The sequence below is a fragment of the Microcaecilia unicolor genome, chromosome 9 (genome assembly GCF_901765095.1).
Source record: "Microcaecilia unicolor chromosome 9, aMicUni1.1, whole genome shotgun sequence".
In the NCBI taxonomy this organism is placed as follows: Eukaryota; Metazoa; Chordata; class Amphibia; order Gymnophiona; family Siphonopidae; genus Microcaecilia; species Microcaecilia unicolor.
The window spans coordinates 135,515,176-135,533,363 of NC_044039.1; the positions used below are offsets into that span (position 1 = coordinate 135,515,176).

The 18,188-nt window shown below is 44.7% G+C and overlaps 1 protein-coding gene across 1 annotated transcript in view; it reads left to right on the forward strand.

Annotated features, from left to right (window-relative positions):
• SIPA1L1 (signal induced proliferation associated 1 like 1) overlaps positions 1-18,188 on the forward strand; it is a 637,152-nt gene that overhangs the window by 496,146 nt on the left and 122,818 nt on the right. The window contains 1 exon segment of the mRNA XM_030215408.1: positions 12,961-13,113. Coding sequence (XP_030071268.1) covers positions 12,961-13,113 — 153 coding nt within the window.

The following is an 18,188-nucleotide window of genomic DNA, read 5'->3' on the forward strand; positions in this document are numbered from 1 at the left end:
CACCTACATGTGGGTACAGTGGGTTTGGGGGGGTTGGACGACTAATAAGCATTAAGCAGCACAATTGTAACAGGTAGGGGGGGGGGATGGGCCTGGGTCCACCTGCCTGAAGTCCACTGCACCCCCTAACAACTGCTCCAGGGACCTGCATACTGCTGCCAGGGATGTGGGTATGACATTTGATGGTGAAAATAAAAAGTTGTGAAACATCATTTTTTTGTGGTGGGAGGGGGTTAGTGACCACTGGGGGAGTCAGGGGAGGTCATCCCCGATTCCCTCCGATGGTCATCTGGTCATTTAGAGCACTTTTTTGGGACCTGTTCGTGTGAAAAAAGGGTCCAACAAAAGTGTCCTAAATGTTCACTAAAAACACCTTTGTTTTTTCGATTATCGCCCTAACGCGTACATCTCTCCTCGGCCGATAACCACGCCCCAGTTCCACCTTCGCCACACCTCTGACACGCCCCCATCAACTTTGTCCACATCCGTGACGGAGTGCAGTTGAAAACGTCCAAAATCTGCTTTCGATTATACCGATTTATTCGTTTTTGTGAGATAAACGTCTATCTCCCGATTTGGGTCGAAATCTAGGCGTTTTTCTCTTTCGATTATAAGGTGGATAAGGTACAAGAGAGCACACAGTATCAGGCCATCAGAGCAGGAGAGGAAGCCAAGACCAGACTTTGCTCAAATCCTCAGTTGGGATAATGATGTGGTACTGATGAGTTTCTGAAAGGAGAAAGAAGTCAACTACTGATCAATGACTATTCGGTGGGAGTAGTGTCACTGCAAAAGGACATGGCCCATTTTGCTTGGTGTAACACAGGAGGGGCGGGGGTTGCTTTGTCCTATTGTCTCCTGTGAAATTAAAAGTCCAGTGGAATGGAGAAGTTCAGTTCTTGCATACTAAGAAGGCAGCCAGGAGATATATGCACCAGCTTAATGGAGAGGAAAGGGAGCAGCAATGACTATTGAGCCGGGGAGGGCAGAGGTACAAATTAAAATCAACGTTGTTCTGATTGTCGGGGTTATTTATGCTGGGTGTCCTGATGAGTAGACAGAGAAGCTAGTGTCCCATCTCTCTCTTCCTCCTCTGCATGGTTGTAACAACTTTAAAGGAGAAATGCAGGATTGAGCACAAAGTTGAAGCTAGTGGAAGGAGTTGCACTTGACTCCTAGGAGAGCAGTAGTACTCAGGATGGGAAAGGGGAATTGAGGGATGAAGCAGTCATGAGCAAGGTGGAAAAAGTATGGGTGACTAGCACCCCTTTTCCTGCTGTGGGTCTCTCTAGATCTGTGGGTTTGTTGGTAATGCATGGTAAGTAGGGGGAGGTGAGAAGAGGAAGAGGAAAAAAAACTGTTGAGATGGAGGGATGTTGGAATGCATAGATTTGCATGGACTCCAGCTACTTCATCAGGCAAGAGGAATAGTCCCTAGGTACGAAAGTGGAATGACTGAATGATGATATGAGTGATTGGTTGGATGAGAGTGGCAGTGGGGTGAGGGTTGGGATTGGAGTGATAGGGGGAGAGGGTGTTAATGAACAGAAGAGAGGGAATCCAAGGTACAAGAAACCTGAACAGATGCTAAAAACACGATGAGCCTTCAAAAATAGGTTGGCATCTAAAGTTTATTGAAGAACCCGACATTGGCCACGTTTCGGCAGAAACGATGAGCACAGTCGGGATTTTGTTCTTATTCTTTTGATATTCAATGTATTTCACCAACTTTTATAGTGAATGGTGTGAATATATTCGGTCCTGTAACTTGATAGTGAGTTCTGCCAATAAGATCTGTAAAAGCGAACCATCCAATCATATTCGGCAGCAAAAAAAAAGAGAGTTGGGCATAGGTGTTGGCAATGCCTAGAGAATATTTATATCCATCCCTGTCTCAGGTTCATTATTCACTTTTAATAAGAAGACTGAGAGAGATAACAATGTGCACACAGTGATTTATTGTGACATGACAAAAAGCATGAAATAGTTGTGTTTTCTCAGCAGTAGTTTCATTACAAAATCTTATGTTCCTTAGCGTCCCCCCGGACCACCCCAGAAAGTGACTGATGGGTTGTACACGCCTTCCAGCAGGTGGAGACTGAGAATTCTGACTGTAGAGTGAGAACCAATAAGAGCCCTTGCCAGCCAGAGAAAGATCCAGTATTCTCAATCTCTAGCAGGTGGAAGGTGGTGAGCCCTTCAGTCTCTATACTTTTTGCTCTATTCTTTTCTGTATTGTCAGCTAGTTTAAAAAAATTATAATAAACAAAAGTAGTGCAGGTTTATTCTTTTTCTTCTTTGCATCTGGGATATTTAGAACCTGTCTCTAGAGGCTGAGGTCCGTGTGGATCTCTGTCAGCCTCAGGGGCAGTGGTGTGCTGGTAAATGTTTAACAGGCTCTCGCCCTGGTCCACCTTTGCGCCCCCCCCCCCCCAAAAAAAAAAATTGCAGAGCTAGATGTAGCTGAGAGAGAGCGAGCCTCGGGGGGTGGGGCAAAGCATTACTCTCTCCAGGAAAAAAAAAATTAAATGCTCCCAGGTTCCAATCTAATTCATGTTTAATGTGGGATAAAATGCCATAAATAATCTATATAAATAAAAATGTAAATCTTCGTTTGTTCAAAATCTAGATCTTCACCGATTGCTTTCAAATTTGGACACAACGTTGCATTCGAATGCGCGCATGTTTTTATATACCTACTATTATATAGATGTCACAGCTGTCGTACTCGCGGAGCGGAAGCAGTGCGACGAGTAATTGCAAATCAAACTGAGGAAGCACGGCCATCACCGAACGAGCGAAACAGACAAAGAATGGCTGAAATACGTGCCGAGGAAGCAGCAGAGCGACGTGCAGCCAGACTTGACGATGCATGGTTGCAAGCACGGCGATCGCGTTCTGCAGCTTCAGATCTGCTTCGTTATCAACAGAATCAACGCGACAGGCTGAGAGTGGCTTAAATCTCCAAAGGTTCTTCACCGATTGCTTTGAAATTATGCGCATGTTTTTATATACCTACTATTATATAGATGTCACAGCTGTCGTACTTGTGGAGTGGAAGCAGTGCGACGAGTAATTGCAAATCAAACGGAGGAAGAATGGCCATCACCGAACGAGCGAAACACACAAAGAATGGCTGAAATACGTGCCGAGGAAGCAGCAGAGTGACGTGCAGCCAGACTTGACGATGCATGGTTGCAAGCACGGCGATCGCGTTCTGCAGCTTCAGATCTGCTTCGTTATCAACAGAATCAACGCGACAGGCTGAGAGTGGCTTAAATCTCCAAAAGTTCTTCACCGATTGCTTTGAAATTATGCGCATGTTTTTATATACCTACTATTATATAGATGTCACAGCTGTCGTACTTGTGGAGTGGAAGCAATGCGACGAGTAATTGCAAATCAAACGGAGGAAGAATGGCCATCACCGAACGAGCGAAACACACAAAGAATGGCTGAAATACGTGCCGAGGAAGCAGCAGAGCGACGTGTAGCCAGACTTAATGATGCACGGTTGCGAGCACGGCGATCGCGTTCTGCAGCTTCAGGTCTGCTTCATTCTCAACAGAATCAACGCGACAGGCTGAGAGTGGCTTAAATCTCCGAAAGTTCTTCATCGATTGCTGTGAAATTTCAACACAACGTTGCATTCGAATACGCGCGTGTTTTTATATACCTACAATTGCAAATCAAACTGAGGAAGAACGGGCATCAGCGAACGAGTGAAACAGACAAAGAATGTCTCAAATACGTGCCGAGGAAACAGCACAGTGAAAAACATCACTCGAGGCTCTTGATCGATCATTGCAAGATTTGCGTGGAAACATCAGACCATTTGGGAACACATTAATATCGCTTGCAGGAGATTTCAGGCAAACATTACCTGTAGTTCCTCGATCGACACCAACGGACGAAATAAATGCTTACCTAAAATACTCTACTTTGTGGCAACACGTAAAGACGTTAAACTTAACTACAAATATGCGTGTCCAGCTGCAAAACGATCAATCAGCTCAGATATTCTCACATCAATTGCTGAAAATTGGGAACGGAAAGGTGCCGGTTGATCTGACCTCAGGACGAATTTCATTGCCTCATAACTTCTGCAATTTAGTGACCTCAAAAGAACAATTCGTTGAAAAAGTATTTCCCAATATTCAAACCAATTATAAGAATCACGATTCGCTGAGTGAACGAGCTATTCTTGGTAGTTTTCACTGTTGATGCTTTGTTCTCCCATCAATCCCTGTTTATTAAAGTGTGGTGAGGTTTTGTACTTACTGCACAGTAATCACCAAATCTCTATCAAGTGTTAGAAGTATTCCCAGTATTTTTAGGAGGGCTGCCATAGGATCAGTTCAGAGGAGAACTTAGTACTGCATGTTAACTGAATGGCAGATAATGTGTGATGAGATTAACTACACCCATTGAGGAGGTATTAACTGCTGTGTATTAATCTGCCACATTAAGTTAATATATGATAATTGATTTCGTATTAATTGAAAGGTATAGTCCCCTGTCCATTCTACACTCATACCACACTCCAAAATTGCATTTTCTCAATGCTAATCATCAGTACAGAATTTGTGATTGGTACACAGCATCCTAGCGCCTAATTTTGATTATCTTTTCAGAATTATCCCCTTAATGTGCAAATCATGGGAATATGGTTTATATTAAGTCTTAAATCTGAATCACTTATTTAAAAGTATTTCCACAAAAATAGTTGACCAATTATCAGAATTTCTCAGTCTTACCAATAATTATGTGATCAAAGGTAAATTACTTTACTTTTTCACATGCCTTATTGAAAAGTATAGTTCATTTGTTTTATCCAGAGACTATGGTTTAAAAGCTTCTTTTTTTTTTTCTTTAACTGTACTGGGGTGCCAATGCTCAAAGCTTACCATGCTAGCAGTGTCTGATTTAAACTGGTTCTAGCCAGTCTAGCGATCACGTTATTCAGCATATAATGCACAAAGGGGTTCTGCGAGGGGGAATTCGGCAAGGAGGAGATTTTTTTTCAATAGCAAACAGTGTTGGAGAGGAGAAGAGCTTAGTGATGGAGAGCCCCTGGGATGACAGCTATGATGTCAGCTGGGTTATGGGGCAGAGAAACAAGCAGACAGCTTGAACTGAGGGGGTTTCAGCAAGGAGGAGATTCCCAAGCAAAGTTGTCGGGGGGGGGGGGGGCAGAGGGAAGGTAAGTAAGCTGCAGGAGGAAGTTGGAGCCAGCACCAGAGCATTGCAACGGAAATGAAAGAGGGGAACAGTGGATCCAGCAAGTACTGCAGGAGAAAGTAAAGAGTACACCAAACCTAGCATATGCGCAGAATAGGGACACTTACTGAGAGACTGTTCTGTGCATGTTCTAGGTGCTTTCCCTACCGTTCTATCAAGGATCTAAACGCATGTGGTTTGTAACGTGGACTTTTGTGCATTAGGCCCCTGGGTTCCTTAGTTTTGAAACTCATCAAGTAGTTTCCTAGTGGCTTTTTTGCCTATGGAATCCTAAATCCTGTTTGTAAATCTTTGAAGGTCAACTGCTATGCAGTTAACTACTTGGAAGATGGATTAATCTACTTTTAGAATTGGTCTTGTTCTACTTATAGCATACTACATCAAGTCAGCACCAAGTCAGGTGATACCTTCATAGGGACAGATGCACTAAACCTAACGAGCCCACAACTTGCGTTTTAAACTGGTTCCAGCCAGTTTAAAACGCAAGTAGTTTACCGGGGGCATGCACTGAGGGCATTTTCCCTGTCACGGTAGCAGCTCATTATAATGAGATACACTACCGTTTTCCAATTCCCTTACCATGGGAATCCTAACGGGAGTCGGCACCTCTCATTGGGGCTCCTGTGAGGGAATCGGAAAGGAAAAGGGCCCCAAAAAAAGGTAAAAAAGAAAAAAAAAAGCAGCGAGCGCACGTGAGGGGCATCCTTTATGGACGTACTCTGCCTGCGCTTGTGAGGGACGTCTTTTATTTGTCTTTTCGCCGTTGTTGTTTTTTTTTTAGTTTTGTCTCCCTGGTGTTGCTCACCTTCTGTAGCTGTGCGAGGAGAAGGGAATCGGGGACGTGCGAGTCGATTGGGACGTCCCTTTCGATTCTGCTCCTCTTCCAGGTCTCTTCAGCCAATCAGAGTGTGTTTAGCTGACACCAGCAAGCTAGACGCGCTTGATTGGCTGAAGAGACCTGGAAGAGGAGCATAACCGAATGGGACGTCCCGATTCTCCGACTGGCTGCCCAGGTAATGGTGAATGCAACGGAGCTACAACGAGTAGCTCATTTGCATTCCCTTTCCTTAGTGAATTCCCATTCCCTACTGATTCGCTATGGAATCAGTAGGGAACGGGAATTAGCGACGACTGTAATGCATCTGGGCCATAATCTCTTGAGTGGAGAAGACCATACTTGTTTAATTTTCAAATTAGTATTTTCTAAGCCTTTTTTTTTTTTTTTTTTTTTGCGAGATTCTCAAATGCATTAGAGGAAATTTATAAATTTGCAACAAGATTATTTTAATTTGGGATATACTAAATTAAGAATAGTATTAAATGAACAGGAATATATGTTTTGGGACTTTGATGATGCAAAACATTCCGTGAACAAAAAATAGGTTGAAATAGTACCATCCAGACATATTGTTTTTTTTGCTGAGCTTATACTATTTTTCAGATCATGTTATATTACCTCGCATTCTGTTTGACATACTACAAAAACATCCATGTAATAAAACATTTTTGTATGTTTAAATGTTTCTTTTTATACTGATACATTTGGCTAATTAATTTCATGACTATTTATGAATTTTGATTTCCGTCATGGTAATTGGAATATTTTAGAGCCTATCAATAATTAAACTTAATTAAAAATCAGTTGATTACTTACATAAGAATGGCATTTCAGTGTTGATGTTCAAGAAGTTTACATCTAAATTCAGGCAAAAAGGGTTCTAATGAAGTTTTATGCTAAAACAGTTTAAGCCTTTGGGGTGGGGGAAGGGTTTGTTAATTTTTTTTCCCTTAGACTTCTTTTGTCATCATCTTAACATTTCAGTTAGATTTGTTTTTCTTCCTGAAGTTTTGTGGGGTTTTAAAATGTCTTTAGGGCCATTTAGAAAGCCACTCAAATTAATGTGTTAGAAAATTGTCCTCATTTAGGGGCTCTTTACTAAAGTGCTGTAGGTTTTTGCACTTAATGCAGATAAATGACTCCCACTCCCCCCCCCCCCCCAAATCTGATCCTGTAGGTCTGATTTCCCCCAGCACAGACGACTCTCCATTCTGATTGCCCTATTAAAGCCATCTAAAAGCACCCCCCACACGCACACACCTACTCCCTGGGAGTGGCCACCCCTCCTCCTGTCACAGTGTCTGATGAGGATAATACCACGAAGGGGGGGGGAGGAGAGTCATTCTTCCCTATAAGGAGAGTTGCACTAGTCCCTTTAATGTAGCTTATTTAAAGGGTCCCTTAGTCTTCCTAAATACTTGAAGTTCCATTGCACCCAGATTTCTAACTTTACTAAGGGATGGCATTCCCAAGGATGTATTTAGAACAGGATAGGAAAACATAGATTGGGTTTTCAGATCCACACAGAAAAAACAGGTGCAAAGTCTGTCCACATATACTTTGTATCTATGGTCACTTTCATAAAGAAAATACGCACCTAGGTAGGCTGTTTTTAAAATTTCACCTTTATCACTTTTATGAAGCTGTAAACTTGAGAGCCATTTTTGTAAAGTTTTGCACTTACCATATGTTTGTGCACAGGTTTTGCTTCTAGCACACATTAATTTTTATATCTGTTGTCATGTTCCTGCATGTTCCCATACAGTTCACCATGAGGTAACTGTATTGATAATTAGTGAGGAAGCACTTCCTCCAACTTTGTGAGGTAGTAAATGAATATGTGCTAACTACAACAGTTACAGTGCAATTAAGTGGTATAATATGCCTAATTCCCACACCATAACACACTATGCAGTTTGGGGAAAATTCTATATGTGGTGCCGAACATTAGGCGCTACTCGGTGTGGAAAAGTGTTTTCATGGATGCAAGGCGGCAGAACTGAGCGGAAACAGCTGATTCATGTGAAAACACATGCACCTATTTATAGAATAGCACGTGTTTCCACACAGATCTGCAAAGAGGGTGTGGCCATGGGTTGATTAGGGGCATCCCTTAAAATGCGTGCAGTGTTATAGAATGGTGTGGTTTCAGTTGGTGTAACTTCTTGTGCCCAAATTTGAGCGTGGATCCCAGTGCTACAGGGTATTTTATAAAGGATGCCAGTCCCAGAATTCCTGTTGTACAATACCATTCAATGCGATTTTTTTTGAGCACTATTTACTGAATCCAGCCCTTAGTACATAAATTAGTGCATCCGTCATGCCAGTATAGTAAGTTACCATGCTTGTGCACTAACAGTGCACACTAATTCGCTTGTAACCTGCTTAGCGCACTTTAGTAAATGGACCCTTTAATTTTCTAATTCATTGGTGTCCAGTTGTAGAGGCGCACACTTAACAGTCTGTTTTTTAGGGTGTTAATGATGAAAATGCATGAGATATACTTGCATACACAATTAATTCAGTTTTGTGCATATTCATTATGACTATTCAGAAAACCAAACTGATTAACTGTACCTCCAGGAGTCAGCTGGGAACATTGCTCTATTGTTGAAAATAGCCATAAAAATAAATGGAAAAACAGCTCCTAGATTCAAGTATCCTCATTTGTGTATGTTAACTACTTTGTGTTTAAAATTATTCAGATTAGCTAAGTTTATAACTATGTATATATATAAAATGTGGGATTGCACATGTGTAAATGGGTGGAATGAAGCTGTTCTGCCTTGGGGAGGGTTTATGTAGTTTAGCTTGGTTTTAACTTACACCTTTTGAGTAGCAGATCAAGGATAGGTATTTCCAGAGGCATAGCTAGGTGGGTCGCAGGGGAGGGGCGCTCCCCGAAACGGACTTCTGACAGCGCCGGCACCTATTTTTGATGTGATCTGTCGCATTTAAAATACATGCTGGCTCTCCACTCCCCCTGCACCCTCAATCTGGCTACGCTTCTGGGTATTTCGCTTGGTTCGTCATATATATCAGTACAAAGTCTTGAATACAATTCTTTGTGTGTGTGGGGGGGGGCTTTTTTTTTTTTTTTGTTAATGTGGTCTAATGATAAAACAGTTTTTCACATCGCACAACAGTCAAATTGTTTCACAGTTACAGACAACCATATAGCCAAACCAGGCCTCAGAACGCATCACTGTTTCCTGCTCTTTTTTTTTTTTTTTTTGTCACCTCATGATTTTGAAGTCTTAGACGTTGCATGGTATCTGACTGATGCTGATATATTTGTAATTTATACAGATTTATTTATTTCTTGCATTTGTATCCCACATTTTCTCACCTATTTGCAGGCTCAATGTGGCTTACATAGTACCGTGATGGCGAACGCCAATTCTGGTATGAGAAATAGAATGGTAGTTGCGTTAAAGTACATGAGTTACAGAGTGAATTAGGTGGTTAAGAGAGAAATTAAGTGTCCTGGTCTGGTGGCAAGTTTCGTTGTGTTGTATGATTCGGGTGTTTAGGTTGGATCATTATGGTATGCCTTCTTGAATAGATTTGTCTTTAGTGATTTCCGAAAGATTGTTATGTCATGCGTTGTTTTCACGATGTTTGGTAATGCATTCCATAGTTGTGTGCTTATGTAGGAGAAGCTGGTTGCATATGTTGATTTATATTTTAGTCCTTTGCAGCTTAGGTAGTGGAGGTTTAGGTATGTGCGTGCTGAACTTTTGGTAGATCTATTAGGTCTGCCATGTAGGTTGGAGTCTCACCGTGGATAATTTTGTGGACCAGGGTGCAGATTTTGAATGCAATTCGTTCTTTGATTGGGAGCCAATGTAGTTTTTCACATAGGGGTTTAGCACTTTCATATTTCATTTTTCCAAATATGAGTCTGGCTGCGGTGTTTTGGGCAGTTTGAAGTTTCCTCTTAATTTGTTCTTTGCATCCGGCGTAGATTGCGTTGCAGTAGTCTAGGTGATTTAGCACCATTGATTGTACCAGTCTGCGGAATATTTCCCTCGGGAAGAAAGGTTTTACTCATTTAAGTTTCCACAATGAGTGGAACATTTTCTTTGTTGTATTTTTCGCCTGGCTTTCTAGTGTTAAGTTTTGGTCAATGGTGACTCCGAGTATTTTCAGGCTGTCTGAGACAGGTAGAGTGTTATCTGGGGTGTTTATACTAGTTGGTTTGTTCGTATTGTATTGTGATGAGAGGATGAGGCAATGTGTTTTTTCTGCGTTTTTAGTTGAAATGCATCCGCCCATGAGTTCATGATTTGCAGGCTTGGTTTGATTTTGTTTGTGATTTCTGTTAGATCGTGTTCAAATAGGATGTAAGTCGTGACGTTGTCTGCATAGATGTATGGGTTGAGGCCTTGGTTGGATAGGGCTTTGGCTAGTGGGGTCATCATTAGATTGAAGAGGTTCAGCGATAGTGGTGAGCCTTGGGGTACTCCGCATTCTGATTTCCATGGTGGTGAGATATTCGAATTGGATATCACTTGGTATGTTCTTGTGGTTAGGAAGCCCTTGATCCAACTTAGTACCTTTCCACCGATCCCAAAGTATTTTAGGATGTTTATTAGTATTTTATGGTTTACCATATCAAACGCAGTAGACATATTGAATTGTAGTAGGAGTACACTTTTACCTGTTGCAATTTCTTGTTTGAACTTGATTATGAGAGTGATTATTACTGTTTCGGTGCTGTGGTTGGCGTGAAATCCTGATTGAGATTCGTGTAGTATTGAGAATTTAAGTAGTCGGTAAGTTGCTTGGTTACCATGCTTTCCAGCAGTTTGACTGCCAGGGGGATGGATGCTACTGGGCAGTAGTTAGTGATTTCGCTTGCTTTTCTTTGGGTCTTTAGGTATTGGGGTTAGTAGTATGTTGCCTTTGTCCTTGGGGAAGAGTCCATGTTGTAGCGTGTAATTTAAGTGTGATGTGAGGTCTGATATGAAGCGTTGAGGGGCTGATCTTATTAAGTAGTTGGAGCATGTGTCCAGTTTACATTGGGATTTAGCGAACCTGTTGATCGCTTGGGCAACAATTTTGTCAATGAGAAGAGCGAAGTTTGTCCAGATTCGATCTTCTGGGTATTCATATAGGATTGGGTCCATGCAGTCCATGAATTTGTCGGTCAATGGAATTCTGGGGTAATGTAGAACGTAGGTTTGTAATTTTTTCTTCGAAGTATTTGGCAAGGTTTTCTGCAGATGGTGTGTCTGTGTTAGTTTTGGTGACCGATGTGGTATCTAGTAGTTTATTCACAAGTTGGTATAATTTATGCTTGTCTTTGTAGTCTGGTCCTGTCTTGGTTTTGTAATAGGACCTTTTAGTTTGTCTAATTGCATATTTGTATTTCCGTTGCATTTGTTTCCATTCGTTGAGTGTGTGTGTATCTTTTATTTTTGTCTATTTGTATTTTTAGTTTTTTCAGTTCTTTGTTGTACCATGGTATCGAATTGTGTCTGCGGGAGGTTCTTGTTTGTAGTGGTGCTATTTCGTCTAATATGCTTCTGCATCTGTTATCCCAGTTTAGGAGATAGGGTATCGAGTCCGTTTGTGCTGTCCATTCGCTGTTGTATATCTGTTGCCAAAAGTTTGCAGAGTCTGCTTGGCCTCTCGTGGTGTAAGTTGTGCGTTCGTTTGTGTGGTGTGAGCCTTTTTTTTGCCATTGTAGGGATAGGTTTAATTTGTGGTGGTCTGACCATGGTATTTTGGATGAGTTGCTGATAGAGAAATTGGGACATACTGACAGTTGGGGGGAGGGGGCAAAAGGAACAGCTGCCCTGGGCCCCAGCACTCCAGAGGGCCCTGTTGTCCAGGCATCTCTTCCCCTTTTCCCACCACAGCCTGTCCTTCATTCTTCCCGATCATCTATAAAAATTTATTTGCCTTCTCAGAGGGGCCCTGCCATGGCAGCCATTCTCATAAGCTGCCTCTAACTGCCCCTGAAGCTTTCCCCCTCTGCTGTAGTCCGCCCCCTTCAAGGAGCTCAAATTCAGTTTGGAAATACTGGATTTTTCTCCAGTCTCAGTTTGGAAGTAGAGAAAGACCTCTTTACTGAAACCCTGTGAGCAGCTATATTTCCTGTATTTTCCAGGCACTATCCAGGAAGTGATAAAATGTTTAGATAGTTTTATAATTGATCCTTATTCAGTTACCTATTTTCCATCTGTTTTTATAGTTCACTGTTCAATATTTTTTATGACAATAAACCTTTTTTAGTTTATTGACTCTGCTTGTCTGGACTGACTAAGAATTCTGGTGGTTTCTGTGTTTGGTCCATGAGTTTTTTCTAGAAACTGTGAGACCACTGGGAGTGTGGCCCTAGTAACCTAGAAATCACTGGGGATAACTTGAGAACGGGAGACTCACACAGAGGCGGTTGGGACCCAGTCGGTGGGAGGAGGGTGCTAGTGTAGAGCACATGTCCAGGTGCAGGCGGACCTGAGCTGTGGTGGGGATAGACCCTCTAAGTGGCCACAGGGTTAGCCCTAGGCGGGTGGCTAGGCGTTTTGTGACAGGGACTAACAAACACAGAATCGTGCCAGCATCAATGCAATTTGATCATTTCATATGCTTATTGTGTATTTCAGCTAGATAGTCAGCAGTTTCATTTTAGGTGAGTTTTATTAATAGTGTTATTTGTATATCATTTGGAACATTGATGATTTAATAAATATGCATGAGATAGATCTGCATGGATACTACATTCATTGTATACAAATCTATCTCATGCATATTCATTAAGGATATCCTGAATCCCTTAATAGGGTGATTATGGTGTCTGTGCTTGGATGGGGCCTGACCACAAGGATATTATTGACTCCCTTGTTTTTGTTTTGTTTTATTTTCCTCAATAGGCTGTCTCCAGGCTCAGACATATATGTCACGGTTTCATCCACTGCTTTGGGAAGATCCCAGCAATGTCGCAACTCTCCTGGCAGCCTCTCTTCTTCCAGTGACACTGGATCTGGTGGAGGTGCTCACAGGCGACAAAAATCCATGCCAGAAGGGTAGGCAACAACTTTAATTCCCCTATTTCATTTGGTTCATGTTTTATCTTTTTCTTGTGTTGGTGGTGGTCAATAGCACAGATGAAAATTAGAAAGCTATTGCTGTCGCTTCCTCTGAAAGAGACAATGCCCTGCTGGAGGTGTCATTGTTTTCACTTTTATTTGTAGAAATAACCGTTGGTTTTCTCACCTTTTATTTTTTCAGAAAATAATTGAGTTTGAAAATTTGGTGGCAGATCTCTTACTTCTTGGTCACCTGGCTGGCAGGAGCACTGATTGCTAGACTTGGAGACAGTCTGAAACGTTTGTGTCTTGGGCTTCATTGTGCAAAAAGCTTCACTTTACAGCTTTAGCTTGTGTTCTGGGGTTTCCAATACATGCTATTAAGACCAGGGTTCTCAGGTTTCTCACTTTGCTGCCTGCAGTGCTGTTTTCCTATAAGAAAACAGCTCCTATATCTCTGGCTTGTTGCTATGGAGCTTCAGATCTGAGGGTAGAAAGGCAGCAAGTGATCCACAGGCTCTTCAAACCTGCAATTTCTTTCACAGATGGAAGGTCTCTCTGATTTCAACCTGTTTCCTCCATCCTTCCTGAAATCCAAGGAAAAGCTCCCTGAAATGAATCAACTTTTCACCTTGGAGAAATTCAAGGAGGAAGACTTAAAACCCCATTGTTTTTCAGTGAAAACCTTGAAAGAAACATACATGTTAAATGTATAGAGAGAAAAAAGGAAGGTTAAATGAAGCAGAACTGCACAACTATCTCGTAACTGCTTAAGGCAGGAAGGGAGAAAATGGCCAGAAAATGTGCACACTTGGAAGGTGCTATATGAATTTCAGTATGATAGTCTGTGAAGTACATTGTACATTCAGGGTTTTAGTTCCATATTTCTACATTTGATTATCAATATTTTAGAAATATCTTCTATTGAAAATCACCTTGGATGGGTTGACAAAGGAATGGAGCCAAGTGAGCCTGAGCTTGAAACTTTCACCACACTGAGCAAAGACAGCTGCAAGTGTCTGCCACCTTTGTCTATTACTGTTGTGCTTTTTAAATTTTTTTTTCAGCCTAAGTGTTTTTAAAAAATGTTCTGTCTGTGGTTCTGTATATGCAATTCAGAATACTGCAGCACTTTCAGATATCAGGTTAGCGAGTTTGCTGACCAGTTCCTGCCTTTTCTTTAAGCTTCATTTGTTTAGGATTAACATATCAGACTTTAACTGAGCCCATGACCTGATGTTTTTTACACTAAGTTTAGTTTAATAAAAATTATTTTACTTGAACTTAAGATTTGTAAGCAATGATATATTTAAAAAATAGTTCATCATTTTTATTTCTTATGTAGACATATATGTCTGTACCGATTATTTGGATTTGATTCAGACCCGAATACATTATTCATATAAGCTCCTTTTTCAAAGCCACGCTAGTGATTCTCCGAGGACAAGCGGCTGCTTGTTCTCACTGATGGGTGACGTCCACGGCAGCCCCTCCAATCGGAAACTTTACTAGCAAAGGCCTTTGCTAGTCCTCGCGCGCCCATGCGCACCGCGCATGCACGGCCGTCTTCCGGCCCGAACCTGCTCGTGTTCGTCAGTCTTCTTTTGTCCGCTCTCGGTACGGTCGTGTTTGCGCCGTTTGCGCCCCTTAAGTTGACCCTCGCGCGTCTTTTGACTTTTTCGCTCTTAAAAAAAAAAAAAGAGAGATTTCGGAAAAGGGCCTCTCGGTCTTCTTCCCTTTCCCGTATTTCTAGTTTTTGGCCCCGATAAGTTTTCTTTCGTTTTCGGGGTAGGCCCCTTTGAGGCCTCGGGTCGAGTGTTTTCTCCCCATCTTTTTGGTGCCTTACCGCAATTACGAGTTTTGATTTTGCTGGCGTGATTTTTCCGCCCATGTCATCGAAGTCTCCCAGCGGCTTCAAGAAGTGCACCCAGTGCGCCCGGGTAATCTCGCTCACTGATAGGCACGCGTCGTGTCTTCAGTGTCTGGGGGCTGAGCACCGCCCGCAGGCCTGTAGTCTTTGCGCCCTTTTACAGAAAAGGACTCAGGTAGCGAGATTGGCCCAGTGGGGCCAAGACATCGGAAGGCTGCGTCGGCGGTACCGGGACCTCCACTAGTGCTGATGTCGTCGGACGGTGGTGCTTCGTCTGGAGTGCAGGTGAGGGCTGTCCATTCCCCTGCTGGTGGCGGTGAGCCTTCGGGTGGGTCTCCCCCTACCCTGAGGGCTCCTGCGGTACAGCCCCCCCGAGACCGACCTTCTTCGGCCTCGCCCTGAGGAAGCGACGGCTGGATTCTACGTCCTCCTCGTCGGTACCGGGAAGCTCCGGTGACATGCTTCGTTTGAAAAAATCAAAGAAGCATCGACACCGGTCTCCTTCCCGCGTCGGTACCGAGAGCTCTGAGTCACCGAGGGAGTCGGCACCCAGCAGGCATCGGCACCGGGAGGACCGCTCACCCTCTGTTCAGGAGGTGTCGATGCGCTCCACCTTGGACAGCCCGGAACAGCCTCCACGCCCGGAACAGACTCTGACTTTGACTCCTGCATCGGCTTCCATGTCTTTCTCCACAGCCGCCCTGCACGAGAGTCTCCGGGCCGTTCTCCCAGAGATCCTGGGAGAGCTGTTGCGCCCTTCCCCTCCGGTACCGGGGGTGCTTGCGCCTCCGGTACCGTTGAGTGAGGCGCCGGCTGGCCCCTTACCCAGGGTGAGGTCTCCGACATCGGTGCCGCTTGCGGTACCGACTGCGGTCGCCTCCCAGGAAGGCTCCCCGACGACGTCGGCGGAGGGAGCTTCGCCGGTGCGGGCGAGGGAGTCTACCTCTCGACGCTCCCACCGTGGCCGTGGTTCCACGGAGTCGAGCCGGGCACGGCTTCAAACACAGGTTCGTGAACTTGTGTCTGATACCGATGGTGAGGCCTCGTGGGAGGAGGAGGAGGACATCAGGTATTTCTCTGACGAGGAGTCTGATAGCCTTCCTTCTGATCCCACTCCCTCCCCTGAAAGGCAGCTTTCTCCTCCCGAGAGTCTGTCTTTTGCGGCCTTTGTCCGGGAGATGTCTACGGCCATCCCCTTCCCGGTGGTTGTGGAGGACGAGCCCAGGGCTGAAATGTTTGAGCTCCTGGACTATCCTTCTCCACCTAAGGAAGCGTCCACAGTACCCATGCATCATGTCCTAAAAAAGACATTGCTGGCGAACTGGACCAAGCCTTTAAGTAATCCCCACATTCCCAAGAAGATCGAGTCCCAGTACCGGATCCATGGGGACCCAGAGCTGATGCGCACTCAGTTGCCTCACGACTCTGGAGTTGTGGATTTGGCCCTAAAGAAGGCTAAGAGTTCTAGAGAGCATGCTTTGGCGCCCCCGGGCAAAGACTCTAGAACCTTAGACTCCTTTGGGAGGAAGGCCTACCATTCCTCTATGCTCGTGGCCAAAATTCAGTCTTACCAGCTCTACACGAGCATACACATGCGGAACAATGTGCGGCAGTTGGCGGGCTTGGTGGATAAGCTCCCTCCTGAGCAAGCCAAGCCATTTCAGGAGGTGGTCAGGCAGCTGAAGGCGTGCAGAAAATTCCTGGCCAGAGGGGTGTATGACACCTTTGATGTTGCGTCCAGGGCTGCTGCTCAAGGTGTGGTGATGCGCAGACTCTCATGGCTGCGTGCCTCCGACCTGGAGAATAGGATCCAGCAGTGGATTGCGGACTCGCCTTGCCGTGCGGACAATATTTTTGGAGAGAAGGTCGAACAGGTGGTAGAGCAGCTCCACCAGCGGGATACCGCTTTCGACAAGTTCTCCCGCCGGCAGCCTTCAGCTTCTACCTCCACAGGTAGACGTTTTTATGGGGGAAGGAAGACTGTTCCCTACTCTTCTGGTAAGCGTAGGTACAATCCTCCTTCTCGACAGCCTGCGGCCCAGGCTAAGCCCCAGCGCGCTCGCTCTCGTCAGCAGCGTGCGCCTCAGCAAGGCCCCTCGGCTCCCCAGCAAAAGCAAGGGACGAGCTTTTGACTGGCTCCAGCAGAGCATAGCCGACATCCACGTGTCAGTGCCGGGCGATCTGCCGGTCGGAGGGAGGTTGAAAGTTTTTCACCAAAGGTGGCCTCTCATAACCTCCAATCAGTGGGTTCTTCAAATAGTCCGGCAAGGATACACCCTCAATTTGGCCTCCAAACCTCCTAATTGTCCACCGGGAGCTCAGTCCTACAGCTTCCAGCACAAGCAGGTACTTGCAGAGGAACTCTCCACCCTTCTCAGCGCCAATGCGGTCGAGTCCGTGCCATCCGGGCAAGAGGGGCTGGGATTCTATTCCAGGTACTTCCTTGTGGAAAAGAAAACAGGGGGGATGCGTCCCATCCTAGACCTAAGGGCCCTGAACAAATATCTGGTCAAGGAAAAGTTCAGGATGCTTTCCCTGGGCACCCTTCTCCCCATGATTCAGGAAAACGATTGGCTATGCTCTCTGGACTTGAAGGACGCCTACACGCACATCCCGATACTGCCAGCTCACAGGCAGTATCTGCGATTTCAGCTGGGCACACGTCACTTCCAGTACTGTGTGCTACCCTTTGGGCTCGCCTCTGCGCCCAAAGTGTTCATGAAGTGCTTGGCTGTAGTAGCAGCGGCGCTTCGCAGGCTGGGGGTGCACGTGTTCCCATATCTTGACGATTGGCTGGTGAAGAACACATCTGAGGCAGGAGCTCTACATGCAGATGACTATTCGCCTCCTGGAGCTACTGGGGTTTGTGATAAATTATCCAAAGTCCCATCTTCTCCCAGTAAAGAGGCTCGAATTCATAGGAGCTCTGCTGGATTCTCGGACGGCTCGTGCCTATCTCCCAGAGACGAGAGCCAACAACTTGTCCCTCGTCTCGCGGGTGCGAGCGTCCCAGCAGATCACAGCTCGGCAGATGTTGAGATTGCTGGGCCACATGGCCTCCACAGTTCATGTGACTCCCATGGCCCGCCTTCACATGAGATCTGCTCACTGGACCCTAGCTTCCCAGTGGTTTCAGGCTGCTGGGGATCTAGAAGACGTGATCCACCTGTCCACGAGTTTTCTCAAATCCCTGTATTGGTGG